Source organism: Panthera onca, chromosome C1 (genome assembly GCF_046562875.1).
Source record: "Panthera onca isolate mPanOnc1 chromosome C1, mPanOnc1 haplotype 2, whole genome shotgun sequence".
In the NCBI taxonomy this organism is placed as follows: domain Eukaryota; kingdom Metazoa; phylum Chordata; class Mammalia; order Carnivora; family Felidae; genus Panthera; species Panthera onca.
In genome coordinates this window covers 46356104-46382992 of record NC_138346.1, presented here as the reverse complement: position 1 = coordinate 46382992, position 26889 = coordinate 46356104, and the positions used below count along the sequence as shown (strand labels likewise).

The 26889-nt window shown below is 35.7% G+C and overlaps 1 protein-coding gene across 10 annotated transcripts in view; it reads left to right on the top strand.

Annotated features, from left to right (window-relative positions):
• GULP1 (GULP PTB domain containing engulfment adaptor 1) overlaps window positions 1-26889 on the top strand; it is a 270309-nt gene that overhangs the window by 143585 nt on the left and 99835 nt on the right. For all 10 annotated transcript variants that reach the window (XM_078451105.2, XM_078451110.2, XM_078451109.2 and 7 more), the window contains one exon: window positions 25440-25511. In XM_078451105.2, the coding sequence (XP_078307231.1) occupies window positions 25484-25511 (28 nt within the window). In that variant the 5' untranslated portion in view covers window positions 25440-25483. The remainder of the gene's footprint in view (window positions 1-25439; window positions 25512-26889) is intronic.

Below are 26889 nucleotides of genomic sequence, written 5' to 3'. Positions count from 1 at the left end.
AGTCAGAAAAGCTGTGTCCAAGTTTGGTCACTCTAAGATGGTAGCATCTATTTTCATAGGACATACCACTTGAACTTCCGAGATTTTGAGTTCAGCCTTGCTTACTGGATTTTTGTGTTTGGATTCTACTGTTCTGACTAGGTGTAGGTGACTTGTCTGTCTTCTGCCACAAGCAATGTGTCTGGTCTAAACGCTTCTGTTTTGTGCTTGTTAACATCCTCTAGGATCCTTTCATCCCACTACATGAAACCAGACAAGACTTTAAAACATTAAATTTCAATTTATATAAAAGAAAGCCTCTTTGTGAACTTATATACATGAAACGTGATTTTACTTAATGATGTGTTGATATTTCTTACCAGATGTTTAACAGATTTGAGAATAAGAGTTGCTGTAGAACTTACATTGTACCCAGTGGTATTTTAGAAAGAATTTCTTCATAATAATGAATCTGTGATGAGTTAGCCCAATATAGTAGGCAGTTCAAATGTCCAGTAGAATCACATCAACTTACAGTAAAATGTGATCTCTGCCACTTGATTGACACACAGAATTGGGTACATCATTTTGCTACATTAGTCCAGATGTGGTCATATTGAATTGCTACCACTCTGAGAATAGTATTTGGAGAAGTAAATAAGATGCTCTATTTAAAGGATTGATTTATTGCTAGGCACACGCTAGATGCCACATATATGGTATATCAACTCTTCAGAGCTCCCTGAAAATTAGATTGAGGTGAGGAATTCTAGGTACTGTTAACCTGTTGGTTTTATTTATTCCACACCCATAGACTGTATGATCCTTTAAATGTTTCTTGCTCTCTTACCATTGATCATAGAAGTCCTTTGGGAGAAAGAATTTTAAATTCATTTTTTCAGGGTAAAACATAATGTATCAGTAATTGATATTACTATAGGAATATAGAGTTCATACTGGTCAAAACAAAAATCAGATACCTAGATTGAACACATAATTTGAAATAAGAGAGCATGTAGTCTGTGTCAGATCCAAAAGTATGAAGTATAAAGTTGGAATGGTATATTTTGGACTCTGAAACAGTGAGTACTGGCCTTTTATAGTGGTCAAAGAAAAAATTATAAGCATCCCAGAAGCTCTGTGATACAAAGCTTATCTATCTAAAAGATGGACAAAGGACAGCATAGGTAAAAGTAACATTACCTGGTTTTAAGAAATATTTAAATACCTCTTTAACTATTACAATCCATCAGGACCCATATTATTTTCATTTTTTGCAACCTCAACTTTAGTTCTACTACATTATCCAAAAAACTGTTTCCCACATCACACACACACACACACACACACACACACACACACACTGAAATGCTTTACTTGGCAAATTCATCTTCCTTTAGAAACATATCATGAGATGTGTTTATATGATATTTGTAATATAGTGTAAAAGTCTCTTGAACTTGTCATTTAAAGACCTGGGGTTAGATATTTACTGTGTCTGTTACCAGCTGTGTGATCTTGGGGAATATTTATAACCTACACTATAACCTGGGCCACTGTATGCTCATCTATGAATTGAAGGTAATATTACCTGCTTCAGAGAATAGCTGTATTAAATGAGAAATATCTGAAAGCACCTAAGTAGATATACAGAGCCTGACACAAAAAAGGCACACAGTAGATGTTTGTGGAATCACACATTATTCTTAAATTGTCTCCTTCCACCCCATCTTCCCTGGCCTTGCAGAGAGTCAGAGTATTTGACTGGCAAAATATGTTAGTCCTATAGGAGCTCTGCTTTCATTTGTCTTGTTATGTAGTAAAGCTAACCTCAGGGGTAGGAAATCTGTTTCATTGTTTTTCCTTCTTCCTTTATCCATAATTTCTTAGTATTCCTCTCCTCCCCCAGTTGAATATCTCTCTATGATTCTCAGCTTTGGCTTGCCTCCCCAATACATATATGTATTTTTCTTACTGAAGGAATTGTATAAAATGAATGCTAATTGGATGGTAAATATACTTCTAATAACAATATTATGGAACTCAACAAATAATAGTATCAGAATACAGATAGCATGAGCATTGTGAGTTAGCATGGCTTCCATGGGTTGAGGACTGCAGAATAGGGTATGCAGCACAATGATAAAGCTGGAAAATTGAAGTAGATATTTCTGCTGTAGACTTTCCAAATGAGAATACATTTATGCTAATGCAAAGTTGAGAAAGCAATTCCCATTGCTTCTCTAGGATTTGGAGTCTTGGAATCATGCCTGGAAATAATGCATTGGAAGGGTTGTAGGAGAGTATGACCAAAAGTGAATTATTGCCACATTATTGGCAAATTCAGTGAGAAATTGGTTTTGCTTGAACTTTAAAGGAAGTAGAGGGTAGGAGTAATTTAAATGGCTTCTATAGAATTTATTCATTTTTTTTGCCCATTCAGATTTTAGTCCTTCTGATTGTTTTATGTTTCCTTCTCCTTTTCTAATAGTATACATTTGGACTTCAGCTAATTCAATTTCTATAAATCTAACCAATGTTGCAATATATGGCTTCTATATTAATACATATAACTTGATTGCCAAAAATAATATTATAATATATAAATAAATACATAGGTAATAATATAATGATAAAAGAAAATGCCAAAAGAATGTATTACATTATAATCATCAACACCATTTAGAATGACATTTTAGTGATTCTGCACCATATTTCTGGCATTATACCAGGTGATTTAGGATTTATAGAATTAGGACAAAAACAATTCTGCTTTAGTAGAGAAAGTAGGGAGCTTTCTCTCAGATTCACACTTATTTATTGTCTAATTACTGTTTTTCATCTTAAGATTTAAAATCTTGTTTATTGGTTCTTGATGAATAAAATTGAAACATTAAGTGTGTGTAATACAGTTAATTTATACACACACACACATATACATACACACACAGAGTTCTATTTTTGAAGCATTTCTAGTCCATATTTTGAATTAGAGAAGTAATAGTGACCTGGAATAACTAGATGGAGGAAAGTTGTTGGCTGCACAAATAGTGACCCCTTTATTTGTAAACAAGTAGTGTTTTTATGATTACTATAAATATATACATATTACATATGTGTGTGTATGTGCAATTACATATTTTCCTCAAGTGCTAAAATTTTAGTGCATCCTGTAGATCAAGATGAATTACTACCATTTTCTTTAATTCTCTTTGATTTAGAATGTTTTACTTAATATAAAAGAAATAGAAGAAATTAGGACATGAAATTTGTTTTGTAAGCCAAAGATGTTTTCTGTTTAGTAGGTATGATTGGATTTACTAAATTTTCAGAAGGAAGTGCTCTTCTGTAGCCCACAGGAGGGGACCCAGCAGAAGGGAAGGCAGCATCCCTCCATGTTTCAGGAGCTGCGACTTGACTGTTCAAAAGGTTTTCCATTTAGTCTGAAGCACCATCTGGCTCACAGCTGAAAATCATTAAGCTTCAGCAGCCTTACCCCCTCTCAGTTCCTGACTTTCCCCAAGCAAGTGAGAGGTTTTACCTTCACCAGGTGGGAAACTATTCAGTTAGTAAATGAGTGTATGAACTCATTTAAACTGCAAATCTTAGTGACTAGTTTTAGCTTAAAGCAGCGCTGGTGTCTAAACTATTAACACTGTATTTTGATTAATGTTTCCTCAATTTGAATTTTTTAAAGAGCTACTTCTCTACTGAATTTTTCTTAACCATTTATGATCTAAAAAACACAATGTATTTCATAGAAGGACACACTGTTGTTTTACTTTACCTGACCAACATTGGCATAGAAATGATCAAAGACATTCACAACAATTCCGTTATTTTTTTGGACTGCTGAGTGAGCACATTTGCGTAATGTTAAAGGAATGAGCTGGGCTGTGTATTGTCACATACGGTTTACATTATGAGAACAGAATGTTAATAGAAAAAAAAAGCACTGGGAAACATGAGAAAATTCCAAATTTGTTTCTCTTTAAAAGAAAGTTTTGATTTCACCTCCACCAAGACAGGACTTCTTTGTAATGGTGTGTGTACTGCATATATATTACTACATAATGATTATCTGCTTATGATTCTGTTAAATGAGTTAAGTGGATAGTTTCTAGCACTTAAAATGTGTGTACACTTTGCTAATATTCCCATAATTTTTAAAAAATGCTTTTTTTTTAACTTCAGCTTCTTGTCATTATTATTTTCAATATTAATACTATAACTGAAAACACAATGTTTGTAAAGTGTTCTTTGCTCTGCACTTCGTAAGAAGGTCATTAGGAAATTTCTCTCTGATCTCTGCTCAGTTTTATCTTCTCTTTGATATCCTTTCTAGGGTGTGCTAGGAGAAGGAGGAGTAAATTTTAAATTGCATCAATGCAGGGGCACCTGGGTAGCTCAGTGCATTGAGCTTCAGACTCTTGATTTCAGCTCAGGTTAGGGTCTTACGGTTAGGTTCATGGGATCAAGCCCTGTGCAGGGCTCTACTTTCGCAGCATGAAGCCTGCCTGGGATTCTCTCCTTCTCCCTCTCTCTCTCTCTGCCATTCCCTTGCTCACACTCTCCCTCTCTCTCTCTCTCTCTCAAAATAAATAAATAAACTTTAATAAATGAATAATTAAATAAATTGCATCAAAGCAATTCAAATACATTGAAGTGCTTGGTTTCTACACATATAGAAACGCATCTGTATACAATAAATTAAGTTTTAGAACTAAAAGCAAAGATAGATATACTTCAATTTATGATGGTATTATATTTAAAATACACTGTTTCTCTAATAGATGAGGCAAAAATTTTAAAATAAAGATGTGTAGAATTAGCATGGAGTGTTTTGTCGTTATTTGAGTATTTTGATAATTTGGGGTGGGGTCATTAAAAGTAAGTGTATACACTACAGTATTTAATATTTTCTATTAAACACAATTAGCTTTCTAAATAAAAGAAGACTAGGGACCAACCAGTTTTCTTATTCCAAGACAGACTTGATTTTTTTTCTCTGTCTGGTTGTCTCAAAATCTGAAGCTTATGCTTTTGTCATTCTTCTTTTTATAAGTTAAGGATAATGAAACGAAAACAAGCAACAGATCCAGAAGCAAGTGTGTATTTTGGCAGAGAAATTACAGAATGAGGAGGCTTTTCACCTGCAGACCACTGGCCCAAGAGCAGAACTAGCTTTTGAGGATTGTGTCTGATGGCAATTTTATAATATAAAAATACAAAATGAGATGGACACACATTACAAGGTCCAAATCCTCTTGTTAAATATTAAAAATGCCAAAGAATAGAAAGAGATTGTGTTTTACCTGAACATATTTATGAACTTTTCAAACCCACCTTACTTAAAAGTATTTTCCCATGTTATCTTCTGTGGTTCTTACCAACCAAGATTTTCTAGAGCTTCTTTCTTGAATTTTCTCCAATGAACATACTATACACTGTTAAATGTTTCAAAACAATATATGCTACACTTCCTGCCTCATCCCCACTGCTGACATTGTGATGTATGCCCTGCTTCTTGCGTGAAAGTTGCTCCCCATGTAAGAATCTCTAGTCCAAAGTAACCCATGTTGTTATTTTTCTTTGTTTTTTTATTTTGATTTTTAAAGATTTTATTTTAAAGTAATCTTTATACCCAATGTGTGGCTCAAACTCACAACCCTGAGATCAAGAGTCTCATGCTCTACCGATCAAGCCAGCCAGGTTCCCCCATACTGTTATTTTTTGTATTATTTTTGTTTCTATAGATAGAATGTTAATATTTTACTAATATATTAGTATGGTATATTTCAAAAGTAGTAAATAAATCTTTAAGAATATTAGAGATTACAGGGATGCCTAGGTGGCTCAGTTAAGCATCTGACTTTGGCTCAGGTCGTGATCTCATGGTTCACGGGTTCGGGCCCCCGTGCTCACATCGGGCTCAGTGCTGACAGCTTGGAGCCTGGAGCCTGCTTTAGATTCTGTGTCTCTCTCTGCCCCTCCCCTGCTCATATTCTCTCTCTCTCTCAAAAATAAATAAAACATAAAAAAAAGAATATTAGAGATTACGGAATTAAGTGGTAAGTAACACAATGGAAATATTAAATATTATATACTTCTGTGTGTGAGAACACATACATAAGACACTAATAAATGGTGGGAATTCAAGAATATTGATATAATTACAAATATAAATGCTTTTAAATATTAAAATTGCTATTACTCTAAAAATCATTTTATCCTAAAAAATGTTCTCTAGTTTTTGGCTATCTTTGGCCCTTCTAGGAAATGTTTACAAGAATTTTTTCATTCTATGCTGTTAGAAGAATCAGCATCTACATAGGTTTGAAAATATGACTCAAAATCCCTCTCTTAAGACTTTGGAAAAAACAGAACTGAGCAAAAATATGAGCATTCATCACAAATCATGGGGTACTGGGAGCTCTTAGTGTTCCTTTTGCTTTGCAATAAACAAAGGCTAATTATTAACAATTATTGGCATATTTGAAGACACAGAACAAGAGCTTCATGTGGTGTAGGTTATTTTCTTTTTTTCTGAATAATTTTTTTAAAAGAAGAGATCACTTTTAAACTGGTGTCATTTCATTTGGTGTCTAGGCCAAGGGGAAAAAGGAAACTACTCCATTAGTGGAGGCCAGAAATATGAAAAGAGATAGGTGTTGCAAGATTTCCAGTAAGAAAAGATCTTCTAGATTAGAAATATGAGGTTTTCTAGTTGTAGGTACAAATGCCTGAATGCTCTTAGCCTTCCTCTCGTTCCCCTCAGCTATGGATTCAACTGGACACTAGCTTCCTAGCCCAGACCTGTTCACTCTTGTAGATCAGAGTCAAAAAGATCTAATTGAAAATGAGCTAGAGGACTTAACCTGTGAAAAAAATGGGGAAGTACAAAACTTAAAACCCTTGGTACTAATGATAAAGATAGGAGTCATTTTAGTCACTGATCTGCCTTTGTGTTGAAATACACATTAAGCCCTGGGATACTAAAATTTATCTTTCCCTTCTGCTTCTTACCTGTGCTACCCTATAACAATATCTCTAAGAAAGACTTCTTAGGTGCTAATGTGTTAGTATGACAAATAATGTGTCAGAATATACATATGTGTATATTTTTCCCTTTTGATTACTAAATTGTAAACAAGTTTTTTTCACTATGGTAATTTAAAAATATTTCTAGAACAGTAAATTATAGTTAAATATTCATGTTAATTACAAGAAAGGGTTATGATAAGAAAAAACAATTGTTTGATGTAGTTTCTAAGGCTGGACTAATGTCAAAGGCAGTTCTTGTTTCACTAATTTACTAAGATGCTTTTGCCTCTCTTTTCTGTCTTACTTGCCTGGAAAAATCCTAACTCTTGTTTATCACGATGTATTCTTCCATACTTAAGTAGGTAATGTGGCTGGAATAAACATACACATATGCACACATGAACTCGTATGGCCATGTTCATTAGCCTTACTTTATGTTTAGATTGCAGTCCTCATCAGGGTATTAAAATTGTCCAGAAATTCAACAGCCTTGCCTCTTCCATTTGCTCTCTCTCTCCTTTTTTTTTTTTTTTTTCCCATTTGCTCTTCTATTCAAGATGGCTATTCTCAGTCCCCTGCTCTTCTCTTCCCTCTCCCGTCCTCCTCTCTTATTTTCTCTAATCCTTAGAGCTAATGACCTACTTCTTAAGTCATAAAATACATGCAATTAGTAGACAAATTCCATCTTTCCTCATCACTAAAACTACTGAACTACTACTACTATTTTTAAGTGTTTTGATGACTCAGCCTTCCCTTCTGTTATAGGAGCAAACTGCCTCTTTTTTATCTAAGGACAGTTGCTTAGCTTATGGATTTGACCATATCCCTTCATGCCTGTTCAGGGAATTTGTTCCTGCATTTATCCTGTCTCTTTTCTGTGTCATCAGTTTTTTCCTGTTGAAACATTTTCCCATCAGTATACATACACGTGCAATAGTACCCAACAAAATGTTTATTCCTTGAGTCTGTGTCACTCTTCAGTCCTGCCCTATTGCTTGCTTCCATTTATAGAAAAGTTCCTTGAGAATCTCTACTTCCTGTCTTTACTACCTTACTTCTTATTTTCGCATGGACCAACACCAGTCAGGCTGTCTTAGCCCCTTCACCCCTGAAACTACGATGCAAAAGTCACCAATAATCTCCATGTTGTGAAACCAGTAGGCATTTCTCAGGCTTTCCCTTAATAGACATTTCAATATTATTTAATCTTCTCTTAATGAAAATGTTCTTCATTTGGATGCCAAAACTACACACTTTAATCATTTTCACTTGACTTCAGTGGCTATTCTGTAACTATCTTGTAGTTGATCTTCTTATTCTGTGTAACTTATAAAATTGGGCATGCCTTTGGACTCAGTAATCATTTCTCTGTTTACACCCACTTCCTAGCTGACCTTATCATCAATAAACTGGCTACTTCACAAATTATATCTCTATTCCTATCCTACCTGCTAGTCCCAGATTCCATATCCAATCATTCACTATCTCTTCTTGGATGTCTGATAGGTATCTCAGAACTAGCATATCTAAAACAGAAGTCTTTTGGCTTTCCCCAAGTGTCCCCTTCTCAATAAATGGCACTATGATTTACTCAGTTAAAAAGAAAAGAAAAGAAAAGTAGTCATTGTCCTTGAGTTCTCTTTCTTACTCTCAAAATCCATCCATCAATTAGGCTGGTCAGCTCTCTCTTTGAAATATAAATCACATAATACCACAAAGAGTCTGAGGACATGACACAGTGGAAAAAGTGGGCAATTACCATTACCCAATTGACTAGTGGAGATAGAAAAAAAAAAAAGAGAGAGAGAGAGAGATGGGAAAGGGCTGACATTAATCATTTCAGGAACGTAGGAGGCAAGATTTTCTCCTTAGGATATGACTTGACAAGAGTAGAAAATATTTGAACAGCTGCTGTGAGGCATCAAAGAACAAGAAATGAAGGAACATAGTAGCCGTGAGGGTCCTCTAGATGTCTCACTTTTATAGAAAATGTGTTTCTTCCAATCTCAAATGAGCTTCTGCTTTCTCTTGGACTCAAGGACAGGGCTCTGACATCATCTCATAAATGCACCACAAGATTCCATGTACTAAATAGAGAAGAGTGGCAAGAGAGTGCCTGCCTTGTACCAAGATTTATATATTGATTGTGGGTACAGAGTACTGAAATAATCATAGTCTTCAGAGCTATTCAAAGCCACTGTCTTTCCTCGATTTTATTCCCTTTTATGCCATTCCTTACCCCCTTTCCCCTCTTCACGACAGTCAATTGTTTAATGTAGTTACTTTTTGTTTGTATTTCTAAAATTTTAATTCCAGCATAGTTAACATGCAGTGTTACATTAGTTTCGGGTGTACATTTTACTGATTCAGCATTTCTATACATTACTCAGTGCTCATCATGATAAATGTGCTCTTAATCCCCTTTACTTATTTCACCCATCCCCTACCCCCATGTTTGTTCTTTTAAAATCGGTTTTGGGGGCACCTGGGTGGGTCAGTCAGTTGAGTGTCAGAATTTTGATTTCAGCTCAGGTCATGATCCCAGGGTCATGGTATCCAGCCCGAGTTCAGGCTCTGCACTGAACCTGGAGCCTGCTTAAGATTATTTCTCTCTCTCCCTTTGCCTTTTTCCCCCATTCACTCTCTCTCTCTCTCAAAAAAAAAATAAATAAAATATATATAAATAAAACTTGTTGTTTTGCAGATAAGCGCTGTTCAGTTTGGGGGTTATCTGGCTCACCTTATTTGTTGCAGTTGACATTGTTGTTAAGGTCCATTCATGTTGTTACGTACCTATTTAATTATTATTCTCAATTGATCATTCTGTATAGTGTTCCGTGGCGTACTACCACATTTTGCCTTTCTCTTCTGCTAGTGATAGACAACAAGATTACCTCTAATTCCTTGCCACCACAAACAATAATGGGATTTCTCACAGAAGTCCTTTATGGATCTGTGAGAATTCCTTGGGATGAATACTCAGGAATGGAGTTTCTGAGTTACAGGGTATATGAACATTCAATTTGTTAAGCATTATTTCTTCAGATGAGTCTCGCTATTTATATGTTGTCATCAGTAGTGCATGTAAAGTAACTGTTTTCCTCAACTCTTTTTGCACATTAGAATTACCTGAAGGGTTCTTAAAAAATAATATAGCCAGGACCCTTTATTCTGATATAAATGGACTGAGTGAATCTTTGACATTGTATACTTTTTTTATTTCTTCCAGATGATTCCAATGAGTATGTAAATAGAACCATTGTTATAATCTCACATCATTACCAGCATTTGGCATTATATAATTTTCTGACTTTTCAGTCAAATTAGTATAACACAATATGGTTTAAATTTGTATTTTGATGATTACTCATGGGTTTGAGCATTTGTTTATATGCCTTTTGGACTGCCTGTTCTATACATTGGCAATTCTCATCATTTGTTCCTTTTCCTTCTGGGTTATGGACTTTTTCTTACTGTTTTTTAAGAAAGTCTTTGTGTATTTTAGATGCTACTTCTTTATCTGATTTATAGAGAGAAACAATTTTTTTCCTCAGATTTGTCAGTTGTCTATTATCTTTTCTATAGTGACCTTTTCTGAAATGAAATGTTTATGATGTAATAAAGTTGATTTTTATTTTTGTATATTTTTCAAAAAATTCTTCCCCTACTTTAAGTCAGAATAATATTCTTTTATATTTTCTTATATTTTATGGCTTTTATTTCTTCTAAAGTTATTAGTTAATATGGTTCCCAAAGCCAAATGTAAAATGTAGTAGACTTGTACTTTTCCATCTTATTGCATATTTTCTACTTAGCGTGCTTTGTTTTTTATTTTTCTTCATTTCCTACTGTCAACTAGATAAAGGTTTTTGACCGATTTAAAGTGCACATATTGTAGTTTTGCTCTTACTGGTAGTTGCCCTCAGGACACATTTCCATTCTTATGTTCTCACATTAATCCCTCAAATTTTAACATCTGTAACTTCTCAACAATGAGTACTAAACTACAATTCATGTCCCAGGTTTTTTTTTCTCTGTGCTCTACTATGTAGCAAATGTGTATTCAGATTTTCAGTTCTGGATTGTTATGGATATGTGTATGTGTATGTGTGTATGTGTCTAACTCTTTCTTTATATTTATATATCCATGTATCCTTCTATGCATCTGCTAATTTTCTTTCTTTCTTTTTTTTTGTTTCATTTTTTATTTTTACTCCTACATTAGCTATTATTGTTTTTAGGATAAAATACCTTGGTAAAATTTATGGTAAGACTATAGTGCTTTTATCTTTTACCAAAAAAGCTGGATTTGTTTCTCTTCTTATTTTAATACTACCAAGAGTATCTTCATTATTTTTTTTTACCTTTTCAGTAAAAAAAAAAAAAAAAAAGCAAAAGTACTTTATTTTTTCAGTGGTAAAAATTCTGAGGCATTGTATGTCTTCAAGATTTTATTTTTTTTTAAGTAACCTCCACACCTAATGTGAGGCTCGAACTTACAACCTTGAGAACAAGTGTCACAGGCTCTACTGACTAAGCCAGCCAGGTGCCACAAGCATTGTATATCTGTATTACTCCCACACATTATACTATAGTTACTCTATATAACATTCATGGTTCAAAGTTCTTCTCTTTTAAGGGTGCCTAGGTGGCTCAGTTGGTTAAGAGTCTGACTATGGCTCAGGCCATGATCTCACGGTTCCTGAGTTTGAGCCCCATGTCAGGCTCAAACTGACAGCTCAGAGCCTGGAGCCTGCTGCTTCAGGTTCTGTCTCCATCTTTCTCTCCCCCCCCCCCCCCCCCCGCCCCCCACCCCTTACGCTGTGTGTCTCTCTCTCTGTCCCTCAAATATAAACATTAAAAAAAAGTTAAAAAACAAAAAACAAAGTTCTTTTCTTTTAGAATAGCTTAGAATATTGCTTACTTATTGTTTTTGCATCCTGTGTTTACTATTGTGAATTTTATTGTTAATTTTGTTCTTGTTGTTATTTAGGCCATCTTTTTGTGCCTGGAAATGTTGTATATTTTCTTTTTGCATTTAATATTCTTAATTTTACTATACCATGCCTGGATCTGAAACTTTCATTTTGACATTGTTTTCATAGTCTATTTTAATTCTGTGAAAATTCTTTTCATAATTTTTTCTTAACTATTCCCTGCTCTCTGTTTTTATTTTTTCTCTCTTTTTGGTATTCCAGTATCTAGATTTTGGCATTTTATTTCTATCCTCTATATCTCTTAGTATTTCTTTGATATACGTATCTCTTTTCTGTAGCCACCTAAGAGAGTGTCTCCATTTAATCTTCAAACTCAATAATTCAGCTATGAGTTGTACCATTTTGTAATATAGTTCCATTTATTGTAGCTTTTTATAGTTTTAGCCATTATATTTTTGTACTCATCGATATGAATATTTTGTATTCATCGATCTATCAGAGCCACAGATTTAGAAAACAAAGCGTAATTCCTGGCTTGGTTTGCCAACCCTGTTGCTGGACAAATTTGGATAAACTCATCATAAGAGAAGCCAATAACTCAAGAAATGACAGTTTAAAAAAGAGAAAGGGAGAAACTTATTTTATAAGCTGGCAGCCAGGGGAGGTGGCAGGCTCAAACCTTAACGAACTGACCTCCTCGCCTGCAAGATGGACACCTAGAGTTTTACAGAGAGAGGGTCAAGGCAGGTATGTGCAAGAGACCATGCAGGGGGCATGTGACCATGGGTGAGGGGTGGTATGTGTTCAGCTTATGATCTTGGGAGGGAAGGGGATTTGTGGGGTGTTGTCCTCTAGGCATTCCCTTGCCATCAGGGCTTTTCTGGTTTGGCAGTTGGAATCTTCTGGTCTTGGCAAAACACCTTTGTCACTGCCTCAAGAAAGTGCAATACGAAATAAGCACAATGGGTTTTAGAGTAGGAGTTCAGTGGTCTTGTCTATTTCTGGTTTTAATTGTTGGGGTCTGTAGTTGAGCAAAAAGGCTCGCTGACCATACTAATATTTTCCTTTTGGCTCACTTATTAATGATTTCTTATTCTTTTCCCATTTACAAATATTTCTTCCTTTGTCTTTAGCTAAATACTGTCTTCATTCCCTTCTATTCTTAGAATTTTGTTTCTATGAAAAGTTTAACCTAGATAAAGAATATTGCCTATGTTTTATTGGAGTAAGTTTTTTCTTCTTTTTTGGCATTGAAACAGATACACTGTTTGCTTGACTTTAGTGGAACTTTTGTCTGAAAATATGCATGGTTTTATTAAATTGTTCATTAATTTATATTGTTTCAACACATATGTCATTTCAATAGATTTTTTCATGTCCAACAAAAGTTCTGTTTCTTATGTCAGAAAATGATCATGGTTGTTAATCATTTTTGGCTTGTTTCTAATGTTTTCTTTGATGAAAAGGTGTTCTGTCTTTATTTGTATAATTCATCATAATTGTGTGCAGTATGTGTAACAAGGTAATCAATTACTAAACAGCTTTGGAGAGTTTTTTAATTCTGAAAATATCTTCAAATTAAGATTTTTTATAGTTACACATTTTCAACAGATTTTGGAAGCTAAGATATATGTTTGTATTACAATAAAATATGTATTATTTTAGAAAACTTAATTTGTTAAATTGCTTTGTAATTTATGAGATATTTACTATACAAGGAACTAGATGCTAGGGATGCAAGGACAACAAATTTTAAAAAAAAATTTTTTTAATGTTTATTTATTTTTGAGAGAGAGAGAGAGAGAGAGAGAGAGAGCTGGGAAGGGGCAGAGAGAGGGAGACACAGAATCTGAAGCAAGCTCCAGGCTCTCAGCTCTCTGCACAGAGACCAACGTGGGGCTAGAACTCACAAGCCGTGAAATCAAGACCTGAGCTGAAGTCAGATGCTTAAACGACTGAGCCACCCAGGGGCCCCTAGGACAGCAAAATTTTTAAATCTCCGATTCACTTACTTTTCAAAGACATTCTTGCAATCATTTTATCCTGAAATGAAAGCATTCATGAGTGCAAGAGAATGAGAGGTATAGCTCCATTTGAGTAGATATATTGAAAGGAAAAATTTTCAAATTAGTTCAGTTAGTTCAGTGACTAGGTTATGGTTAGTTGCCAGAAATCTTTCTAATCTGATCAAATGGAGTGTCAAATAAAAAGCAAATCAGGACTTATGTAAGGAAACTTTGATTTTTTAAAAATTAAAAAAAAAAAATTGGTTTATTTTTGAGAGAGAGAGAGACAGGGAGAATGAATGGGGGAGGGCAGAGAGAGAGGGAGCACAGAATCTGAAGAAAACTCCAGACTCCTGAGCTGTCAGCACAGAGCCTGATACAGGGTCCAAACCCAGGAACTGGGAGATCATGACCTGAACCAAAGTCAGATGCTCAACAGACTGAGCCACCCAGGCACCCCAGGCCTTATTTGGAAGATTACTACAATAAATGGAGGTGGGGAAATTGTAAAAGGGAGAATTTGCCAACCACAGATCTATAGGCATCTCAAAGGCTAGGCAGAAAAGAACTTTTCTTTTATAAGGAAGAGTAAACAAGGCTAGAAAGAATGAGATGTGGGAAGGTGGGATGAATGATAGTGGCGTGATTAGGGCAGACCAGAGAGTGTATTACCCTGTACATCAGCCTATTTCTAGGAGAGATTATGAAGGGAAGGGTTGAGTTTGTTAAGGTGAGAGTAGGTCAAAGCTAAGGATTCTGGAGGAAAGAGAGAAGTTTAGCTAAAGTATAGTCAAGTAGCAGGTATTTTGTCCAGATTGGTCAGTGGTACATATAGCTCAGCTAATCATTTATGAAGCAAAGGATGGGAATTTGGAGGGTCTTTGTCTGGCCTTGTCTTGAGTAAACAAGGAGAGTGCCTTGAATCTTATCTAAATCATATGGGGAAGGGTGGTTCTTTTCATTTCCAAAACACAAAGGGGTGGGGGATTTCCTTAACCTTTGTTATTTTCTAGGATCACAGAGCTAGAGTAAGTTCAACATTGTCAGGATGGTGATAAAGAGATTTTTGACGATAAGTGTTTTGGCAGCTATATGTGAAAGACTGGTAAAAACCCACAGGAAGGAGAGAATTTAAGAATATTGTAGTCCCAGTAAAGTTAAAAATAGGATATGTATGATTGTAGTGACAGAGACAGAATGTATTTTTAGCTGTGGCCAAGCAGCATTGTGTGTGGGCAAGTGCAGTGGTAATATCCAGCCTGCCTCTAACAGTAAAGAAAGCATGATTTCCCAGTATAAATGTTTGAAAGTTCTGTTTTCAAGGATTAGGTAGATGTCTTGTCCGTCAATTCTCTCCCAATGAAACCATTGACATTGTGAGATACTCCGGGTATCAAGTGAAAAGATAAAGGATTTCTTTTGAGGGCTGCTTTAAAATCTTGTAAAAGAAAAATAATCTTTTTCTCTTACTTTCTTAAAACTCTCTTAAAATAAATCTATGAAATGATGAAAATGGTAAGTCTATACACATTCATAATTACTGTTTGTTAGAATTTAATGTAAATACAAAAAAATTGTGCTTTTGGTAAAGATACCAATCTAAAAACAATTGATGTTAAAGCAAAAGACTGAAATGAAAAAAAAAAAACAAACCCTTTCAAGTTAAAAAAAATTCTACTGGGGTAAATGTAAAGATCAAATTGGCTTTATTCAACAACTCATAAATTAGTCAGCATCCCATCTAGCAAGTAGAAGAGAGTTCTGAGAAGCTGTACAAAATGGAAGGATTTTATAGGCAGCAATGGGCAGGACAAGGAGGTTATTAGCAAAAGAAAAGAAGGAATTGTTTCTGGCAAGGTCACCTTCCCTGAGGGGGAAGAGCAGGGGGTCTTAACATGCAGATTACCTCATAAAGCTGATCAGGAAATTCCGGACTGATTAGTTTAAAATTCCACAACTGGGAGAGGCTGAAACTGCAATTAGTTTAGGTATTAAGTCTCAGGGCTTAGCAAAAGTGACTCCATTCAGGGCCTGTTTCTTTTCAACAAAGTGAAAGGCAGAAAATTTGAAACTGAAATAAAAATTTTTATATTGTTGCTTTTAGTTTGTAAAAATCAACAGAATCTTAAAACAGTATATATTTTACAAATCCTAGTCTTAAAATCCAAAAAGTCTTGAGTTTTAGACTCTGATAGCATTAATTGAGTAGTCAAGCTGTTTTATTCTAGTCTTTCAAAGGAATTCAGACAATTTTGCCAAAGATAATGTTACCTCAGTAATTGGATCCCACAAGTTCTCTCTCACAGTTAGAATATGGATATCAAAGTGTTTGGTGAAATGACCAAAACAGCAGGTGTGAAAGGATAGAGTTCTTATGTGTACAATCAAAATAAAAAGGAACAAAAGTATATTGTTATGATTTTTTTTTCTAAAATGGAGAAAATATTGAGTAGGACTTCCGCCAAATACTTCAAAATCTAATATTCAAAGGGAACCTAAACCCGGGACACTTAGTGTACATATAGCAGAGTCCTGTGTACTGTAAATAATGTTTGTTTCAATATGCAGGGTTTTATTTGTCTTAAAAAATATTTCTCTGAGCATAATTTACTTACTGTGGGATTATCTCATTTTTAGAGTAAGGTAGCTGAGCTCCCATTAAGGACAGAAGATAATGAAGAAAACCCAGTGAGACAAATAGTTAATTGATCATTGAATGAAGTTTTAATGAAAATTCTCAGTATCTAATTATTGAAACAGACTTTTAGGAGCCTGCCAAAGTGCAGCTCAGAATTGTACAGGCACTTATTGAAGTATATTGGGATACTCATCATGCCCATGCAAAAGGCATTGCTTAGGCAGTTTGAGAATTCCAATACCTCTCCTTCCCTGGAGGTTTCACTCTTTTGGTCCTAATGTTACAGCAAATACTCAGTGCCCAGAAAGAGGTAGACGACATGCACTCGGGGAATCAGAAAAGACTGTTTACTTCACACAGGTGCCAGCCCTGTGGAGTCACCTCTAATGGCTGAGCATCTGGCTCAGATTTTACTGATCTTTTATACATATGTGCTTCTGGGTTGGGCGGGACTAGTATAGTGAAGCTCCTGGTTCCTGGCTGCTGGCTGATGCAAGAGGCAAGCAAGATTGCAGAAGCCAAAATTGTGAAAAGGGTGTATCTGGCCTGGACATCTGGCTGGTCCTTTTTATCTGCGTTTACCAACTTTCCTTCTCACTAAGATCACAAAAAGACCCACGGATACCCTCATTCCAGAGGTGCTGAGTGGCAGCACCACCTCCAAATACAAGGGGTATCTCTGTAGTACCCAGTCCCTGTATGGAATTTTGTGGTATCGCAACATTGCCACAATTATTGCCCAGATACATTTTGCATGGTAGTTAGAGGTTTATAGCTGTGGAAGTGACTTTTGAATATACCTCATCCAAATCCTCTTAAAGCAGTAAGTGTTACTGTCAGAATAAAATGGATAAAATTTGGTAGCTTTCATTGTCAGAAAAGATAGGCTTTATATGCCCCTTTTTCTTTTTGATTCATTGTAGCCTTTATTTTGACTTCAGTCTTGGCGTTGAAGGAGATTCAAGCCCTTTTTATTCTGTTGCACAGAACTGTATTCTAGACCTTGCATATTAAGCTTTTCTTGCATATAAGCCATTCTAAAGAGTTGGCCGCATTACCAGGTAACCACGTGTTTCCTTTAGACCTCCCCTGCTCCCAGTAAAGGATGTTACAGAATAGCCTAGATGAGAGCCTCTGTGAGGCCAGTGGATGCTGTCTGAGGCTATTAGTGTGACGAAGAGCCCCATGCCCATAATCAACATGTGCTGTAGTCTACCCTCTGCCCAGGACATTCTTTCTTGTCTCACCTTTGACCTTTGCTCCTCTGGGCAATGATTAGTCACGTCTGCTCTGAAACTTTCACTTTGAACAGGACAGTCATTTGTACTTCATCCTCTAATTTTCAATGGTATCCCTCTCTAAAAGGGGTTGTCCCTATGTGCAGAGCCCCACACCCATTCTCCCCTATTTCTCAAAGATGATACATTCTTTGAGGGACATGCCATACTTATTTTTACTTCTCCATCCCTATAATGCTTGTCACATAATGTGGTCTCAAAACGTATCTGTTCAAAGAGCGAAGGATTTTTAATGAAGGTTATGACATATGGGTAAATATTGTAAAATATAGAAAAATAATGGTAAGCATTTATATCCCAAGTCAGAGAAATTCAGAAATCACTAATGCCAATATTTCTTAGCAAATTATAAATAAATATTCTCTTTAACACAGATCATGTAGCTTCTTCTAGTAATGTGAAATTTCTCAGTTTGTGTGCTGGTTAGTTTTCTTGGCTACACTTAGAAAGTATCTATCTACGAAAGCAAGACTTTTGCAATTTACAGTTATAAAATACAGTAAAGAAGAATATTATAAGATATCTTAAAATTTGGAGATTCAAGCAGAGAACCTTTACAATGGATACTAAGTAGATCCAGAAGAGTAAAAAATGAGCTGAATTCTCCAAAGAGGATTTTGGAAGCTACATGAACTATTAGAAGCAATGAAGTTCCATTCCAGTAGCTAGCCACTACAGAGGATTTAGCAACCTGGAGGGTTAATATTGGGTCTAAAACCGGCTGACATTCTCTCATGATTACCTTCCTGAATTACATATTCAAAAAAAGCACATAAGACATTTGAGAGTAAAAAATTCATTCACAGGAGAAACAACTGTGTTTTGTATTGTTTTTTAACTTTACCTAGTCTCTCTTCCTAGAACTAAACTTAATGATTAGGCTTCATTATTTTAGCATCATTTCTGATCTCAGGGTGAGCAATGAGATTTTAAAGTGATTTATGACTTATGTTTATGTAGATTATGTTTTAATCCATTTTCACGTTCTTTAAAACTTTAACCTTGAAAGAATTTCAGGAAAATATGGTGAGGATAAACTGGTAAGGAAAAAATGAAATTCAGAACTTGCTGTTTTATAGATTTTAGTATTACACCATATAAAGTTTCTTGTCATAACAATAGTTATTTGTTTATTTATTTATTTATTTATTTATTTATTTATTTAAGAGCCTAGGCAGCAGGTTTTTTAAAGCAGGAAACTGCCATTCTTTTAAAAAGCCACTCTAAATTTCTTCTGAACTAGTTTGTAAACATCAGTGGATTTCTTTCATAAAATCAGTTTTCAAACCTCGATATGCTGGATCTATTTAAAAAAAAAAAAGATTGTTGGCTCCAAACTTTTTTTAAAAATTAGGCTTACAAAAGTTTAAAGTTATAGAATGAATTAATACCAAGTTATTTTATAGTGTTTTGTTAATATAGTTCCTGATTTTGAAATAAAATTTGGGCACCTGGGTGGTGCAATAGGTTAAGTGTCTGACTCTCGATCTTGGTTCATGTCATGATCTCGTGGTTCCTGAGTTCGAGCCCTGTGTTGGGCTCTGTGCTGACAGCATGGAACCTGCCTGGGATTCCCCCTCTCTCCCTCTTTGTCTGTCCCTCCCCTGCTTGTGCTCTCTCTCTCTCTCTCTCTCAAAATAAATAAACTTTAAAAAATGGATATTAAAACAATTCATCTAGTGATGTCTATGTTTCTGGATCAGTTTTTCTGGATCAGTTTTAATTGATTTTCCTCCCACTGTGTATTGTATTCTTTTACTTCTTTGTATGCTTGATTTTTTTTTTTTTTAATTGGATGCCAGATATTATGCATTTCGCTATGTTTGGTGTTGAGTATTTTTATATTCCTTAAAGTGTTTTTGAACATAACTTTGAGATATAGTGAAGTTACTTGGAAATGGGTTAATTCTTTGGGGTCTTGTTTTTAAAAGTTGTTAAGTGGGTCCAAAGCAGCATTTATTCTAGCTTTATTTTCCCCCATTTACAAGGCTAGGCACTTCTTAGTAATGTAACTGATATCCTGTAAATTATGAGCTTTTTCTTCCTTGCTGTTGACTCTAGAGTGAGCTACAGGCACCAATCTCTTTGAACTTTGTGGATGACTATTTACTCAGTCTTAGGAAGTAGTCATTACCAAGTTAAATTGTAAGACTTTTTCTTTTTAAAGTTCATTTATTCATTTTGAGAGAGAGAGAGAGAGAGAGAGAGAGAGAGAGAGAGAGAGATAGCTCGAGCAGGGGAGGGACAGAGAGAGGAGGGGAAAGAGAGAGAGAGAATCCCAAGGAGGCTCTGCACTGACAGTGTGGAGCCTGATGCAAAGCTCAAACTCACCAACCATGAGATCATGACCTGAGCTGAAATTAAGAGTACAATGGTTAACCAACTGAGCCACCCAAGCACCCCAAATTATAAGGCTTTTTGCAGGTATCTTTAGTTATTTCTGTGGAGCCCTTGCCTCTCCAGTGCTCTGGTCTGCAACACTAGTCACCTTCGTTTTACCACATTGGCAATGATAATCTCCTCAATTTAGGGAGGTTGCTGGAATCTGACTGGGTTCCACCTCCCTGCACCATATCCTGGAAACTATCTCTGTGTATTAAACTGGGGAAATTGTATGGCTTACCTTAACTGTTTTTCATCCTTCATCGATCGCTTTCCTTTGCTGTCTGATGTTCATAGTCTTGAGAATTATTGTTTCATACATTTTGTCTCAATTTTTAGGTGTTGTAGATGGTAAGATAAATACAGCCTGTTACTCCATCTTGGTTAGAAGTAGAAGTGTGTAAATGAGTCTATAGAGCTTTCTTTAACATATGGGAAGGTGGCAACATACATTTCTGAGGAAGGTTTGGATTAGTCAGTGAATGGTAATGACTCTGTTTTGACATATACCATTAAAGAAATTAGTGTAAGTTCTCATATCATACCATGTAGTATTATTAATCCCAAAGGGTTTTCTGTATGTATAAAGAAAGGATTATAAAAAGTATATCCCCAAGAGACACATGCAGAGACACACGCTCTCCAGTATTCAGTCCTGGAGAGTATGAAAGTAAATGAGGATTCTCACACACAACTCATGGCCATGCACATTGTTCCAGCCTCTGTTTTTGTTTTTTAATCGAACAACTCTTTTATGTTTAATTAAGGGGCGCCTGGGTGGCTCAGTCGGTTAAGCGGCCGACTTCAGCTCGGGTCATGATCTTGCGGTCCGTGGGTTCAAGCCCCGCGTCGGGCACTGTGCTGACAGCTCAGAGCCTGGACCCTGTTTCAGATTCTGTGTCTCCCTCTCTCTGACCCTCCCCCGTTCATGCTCTGTCTCTCTCTGTCTCAAAAATAAATAAACGTTAAAAAAAAAATTTTTAAAAAAATAATAGAAAATCTAAATAGTAACACTTTAGACCTAGTATAACTTTTACTCTGGGATGCTATTTTTTTTGGAAAAAATTGTAAAAGTTATTTATGTCAGCTATTCTTTCTGTATATTGTTTAGCTAGAATTTAGAAATAATTATTTACTGAGAAGGCAATAGTGCATCCATGTATAAGTAGCCATTGAAGCAATGTTTATCAAAAGTTTGTCCAAAAAGAAAGATTTATATCATGCTGTAAACTGAAACAAAGTAGGTTTATACAAAACTTATATTTCTTAAACTTAAAATGGTAAATCGATAACAATGTATATCTTACTACTTCAGCTATAAAATACATTAAAACATGTTATTAATACATTGAACATGAATATGGTGTATTGAATGCCAACTTAGTTAGCATTATGCACTGTGCTCTACACATGGGCATAGTGAACAAACCCACCATACTTATTCTCTAGTGGGGAATAAAGAACTGCTTTACAAAGAAGAGTAGAGTGGCTAGGGTCAAATAAATATGCTAAAAAGTCATTGGAAAGTGGGGTGCCTGGATGGCTCAGTCAGTTAAGCATCCAACTTCGGCTCAGGTCATGATCTCACGGCCCGTGAGTTTGAGCCCCGCGTCAGGCTCTGTGCTGACAGCTCAGAGCCTGGAGCCTGTTTCAGTTTCTGTGTCTCCCTCTCTCTCTGACCCTCCCCCATTCACGCTCTGTCTCTCTTTGTCTCAAAAATAAATAAACGTTAAAAAAATTTAAAAAGTAGTTGGAAAATGAAATTATACTTTTTATTTACATGATAAGAACAGCCTATCTGATATTCACTGACATTTATATCTGTGTTTGGAAAACAGGTGAAAATCCTTCTGGTGTTCTGGAGTCATAGAATTGTAGTGTTATTTTATCCTCTATTTATTTGGCCTGTTGAACCTTATACAGTCATGTTAAGGTTTTTGTTGTTGTTATTGTTGTTGTTGTTTTTTCCTGTCTATATGTCTCCAGAGACTTTATATTATAATCTTAATTTAAAATACACACAGTTTGGGGTGCTTAGGTGGCTCAGTCAGTTGAGTGTTTGACTCTTAATTTCAGCTCAGGTCAATGATCCCAGGGTCGGGGATCAAGCTCTGTAGGGCTTCATGCTGAGCGTGGAGCCTGCTTAAGATTTTCTCCCTCCTTGTGCCCCTCTCCCCTATGCTCTCTCTGTCTTGAAAGAAAAATAAATAAATAAATAAATAAGCACGATTTTATGAAATTTAAAATTATATGGTATTAAACTCCATCTTTTTTTTTTTTTTTATTTTTTTGAGAGAGACATAAAGAGTGTAAGCCGGGAGGGGCAGGGAAAGAGGGAGACAGAGAATCCTGAATAGGCTTTGCGTGATCAGAGTAGAGCCCAAAGTGGGGCTTGAACTCATGAAACTGGGAGATCATGACCTGAGCCTAAATCCAAGAGTTGGACTCTTAACCTACAGAGCCACCCAGGCACCCCTTAACCTCCATCTTTATATTTCACAATCTGCTATTGTGAACAATGTCTACTTGAGACATACTGAATTTGCTCTACTGATTAATAGACTCCATGGTAATTTTGTGTATTTTTCCAGAGAAATCTAATCTTACATTCAGATACATTATGTATCTTTTCTGCTAGTTTTTGATTTTCATTTATTCCTGCAGGATACAATCGATCAATCAATAACCATGTCTGTTAGTTTCTAGATGAAAAGTAACTTTTGGTAGGATACAGAATATATTTTGTCCTAATGTATCCCCTTGTATACCTTGCTGAATGCCTGGCACTGGTGATTAATAAATGATTTCCAAATGAATAAATAAATTAATTGTAATAAATAAAGTCATTTAAATCATGACTTTTCCAATAATAGTATCTTTTATATTATACAAAAGAAACCATATTATATTGTTAGTATAAATGACGTAATCATTTTAGTGTTTTAGTTTATAAAATATATTCTCTACCTGTCTTGTATTAATGGCATATCATGAAAAAGTGAATGAAGTATGAGGTCAGTAAGAAAGTGATATTATAGTGTCATTATCTAAGTGTACAAAACAGTACCTAGTGATAATATTTTATAATTCTGTTAACTTTTAATTCTTTGGGAGCAGATAAGTCAGAACAGAGATAGTAGTAATTTCACTATAAAAATGACTTTTTATAAAGATTAATTTCTCTGTTGTGTTTTATTGCTTTGTAGGCTTAATGGTGAGAGTTATGGATGAAATGTTGGTATCCACCCCTCTCCCCCCAAATTCACATGTTGAAATACTAACCCCCAAAGTGGTATTTGGAGATGGGGACTTTGGGACCTAATTAGGTTTAGATGAGAGCATATGCATGAAGCCCCCATGATGGGATTAGTGTCTTCATAAAAAGAGAAGAAAACAAGAGCTCCCTCTCTCTCTGCCATGTGAGGACACAGCCAGAAGGTATCGGTCCGTATACAAGCCAGGAAGAGGGCCCTCACTAGAACCTCACCTTGCTGGCATCCTGATTTCCAACCTCCAGCCTCCAATATTGCGAGTTAAAAATGTCTGTAGTTTAAGTGTTGCAGTTCCGGAATTTTGTTATGGCAGTCCAAGCTGACTAAGAGAGAAGCTGATCCTGAGAAGTAGGAAGCTGTTACAACAAAAAACCAAAAATGTGGACGCAGCTTTGGAACTGGGTGATGGGTAAAAGCTGGAAGTGTTTTGAGGTGCATGCTGAAAGAAGTGGAGATTGCTGTGAAGGTACTGCTCGAGGCAGTTCTGGTGAGGGTTCAGAAAGAAAAGAGGAGACCAAAAGCCTCCATCTTCTTAGAGAATACATAAATAATCATGAACAGAATGTTGGTAGACGTATGGATGGTAAAGGACATTCTGTTGAGGTCTCAGATGGAAATATAGGACGTGTTATTGAACAATGGAGAAAAGGTAATTCTTGTTATAAAGTGGGCAAAGAACTTGCCTGAAGTGTATTTGTGTTTTAGTATTTTGTGGAGGCTAGAACTTGTAATTGATGAAATTGGATATTTGGCTGAGAAAATTTCTAAGCCAAGTGTTGAACAGTGGCTTGGTTCCTTCTAACTGATTATAGTAAAATGTGAGAAGAAAAAAATGAATTGAAAAAGGAATTGTTAAACTACAAAGAAACAGTACTTACAGATTTGGAACATTCTCAGCTTATCCATATAGCAGAGAATACTAAGGATGTGGCCAAACAACCCTCTGCCAGTTTCAACTAAAGGGATGGAGATGGGATGAAATGAAGGAAGGCTTTTGGACTTCTTAGTTCCCACAGGACTGGAACATAGTTATTTTGCTGTGTACGTGAAGTGTTCTTCAAGACTAGGTATCAATTATTCCAAAGGCAAAATCAGAGATCATCACGTGTGCTTCCTTGGTTTCAAAGTGGGATAGGGTGCCATCATCTTCGTTTGAATCAGACAGCAGTGCCCAGAGCATCATGGGGTGTAGGGCCACCTAGCAGAGCCTAGTTGGAGAGGGACATGACTGCCACTGTCATAATCAAAGACTTCTGTTTGTTCAGTACTGTTAATAACCCCAAACTGTATCACACTTCTTACCTATAAGCTAAGAGAAAAGTATTAATCTTCTTTCTCCTTAAATTTGCACATAAATATAATTAATGGTAGATGTATAATAGGCAAAAGACAAGAAGATTAGGGAACTTGGGAGGAAATTTATTTGAGATATTGTTCTTATCTGCTGTGCCACCCATAATATTGAGTACTTATGTTTATTCTTATTTATTCTTATGAATAAATTTATATTTATTCAGTGTCTCGTGGGGAATTCCAGAGTACTGTTTATAAATATTTAAAAAAAAATTTTAAAGACTTTGTGATTAAAATGCATTTCGGGGCGCCTGGGTGGCTCAGTCGGTTAAGCGTCCGACTTCGGCTCAGGTCATGATCTCACAGTCTGTGGGTTCGAGCCCCGTGTCGGGCACTATGCTGACAGCTCAGAGCCTGGAGCCTGCTTCCGATTCTGTGTCTCCCTCTCTCTCTGCCCCTCCCCTGCTCATGCTCTGTCTCTCTCTGTCTCAAAAATAAATAAAAACATTAAAAAAAATTTTTTAATGCATTTCCATAAAAGAGGTTCGTCAATGTTTCTTTTTGCTTGAATATTTTTTTTTTTTTAATAGGATATCAAGTGTGACTGAACTCAACGTCTGTTTGGCTGATCATCATGAATCGTGCTTTTAGCAGAAAGAAAGGTAAGTTGTTCACATTTAAAGGACCTGGGGGTCAATTCAATATTACTATGAAAATCATAGTAATGATTTTCTAGTAATAGTATTTACTATTAACTGATGTTAAGGAATCAGTTTTTCCTATTATCAAATCACATGGTTCAGGAATGTGGTTAGAATAGAGTAACACACATCTGCAAACATTGCTAATTAACCTTCTTGGGTTATCACCCTGATGAAAGAGTGGATTTGTTTAATACGTTTAATTCAAAATACACTTATGACAGTGTGTTCTCTGGCAATTTTATTCTCTGGTGTGAAATTGCAAAAAATAAAGTGATCTCAAACTAGTCTTACTAGATAGCATAGCCGTATAATACTAAATTCGCTGGACTTAATAAAAATTTACCATTATTTAATTTTTTAATGTTTATTTATTTTTGAGAAAGAGAGAGAGAGAGAGACAGAGTGGGAATGGTGGAGGGGCTGAGAGAGGGAGTCACAAAATCCGAAGCAGACTCCAGGCTCTGAGCTGTCAGTATAGAGCCTGATGCTGTGGGGCTCGAACTCACGATCTGTGAGACTGTGATCTGAGCCGAAGTTAGATGCTCCATTGACGGAGTCACCCAGGCACCCCAAATTTACCATGGTTTAAATTCATGCTTCTGCATGTCTGCACATGCTTCACTCACTCTTTATTGAATAACATGTGAGGCTTGATGGTAGGTAAATTGATAACAATGAGGCTAAAATAACTTTGTTATTAATTTGCAGGCAGGGATTTAAAATAAATATAAATGTAGTATATCATAATTATCAGCATAGGAATGAAAGAAGCAGCTAGTTAAATGCTGTTTTTTTAAGGGGCAGGAAAACATGGCATTTGACGAATGTTTCATGATGCACTCATAGGAAAAATTGCAAAATTTGATAGTTTTACATAGTTCAGTGAAGTTAAAATAATGTACCCTTGTCTTTTTGTGAGGAGCTGTCTGCTGCTGGACACAAGGCTCTGCCCTATTTAATATGCTATCAGTGAATTGAGAGAGAATAATTAGTCATACTCAAGTTCATAAGTGATTGAAAGCAGAAATACATGAACTGATGTGGTAGAATTACAGATATGTGGGGCTGAAATGACCAGTTGGGTCATATTCCACACTATAAACTTAATAAGATCATGTAAATTGCCGAACGTGGGTCCAGAAAATCGAACACTTACATTTTTACTTATATACTGTTATTATTTGGAAGATGCACCTTAAATTCTATGTGGGTAAAAAATGACTGAAGAATTAAGTCAACAGCGTGTATGAAAGGTTCTAGTTAATTTTCTAATGTATGAATAATGGACAGTCCAGAACCACGAAGTAGATTGTTCTCTTCCATTCCATGAAGTCTG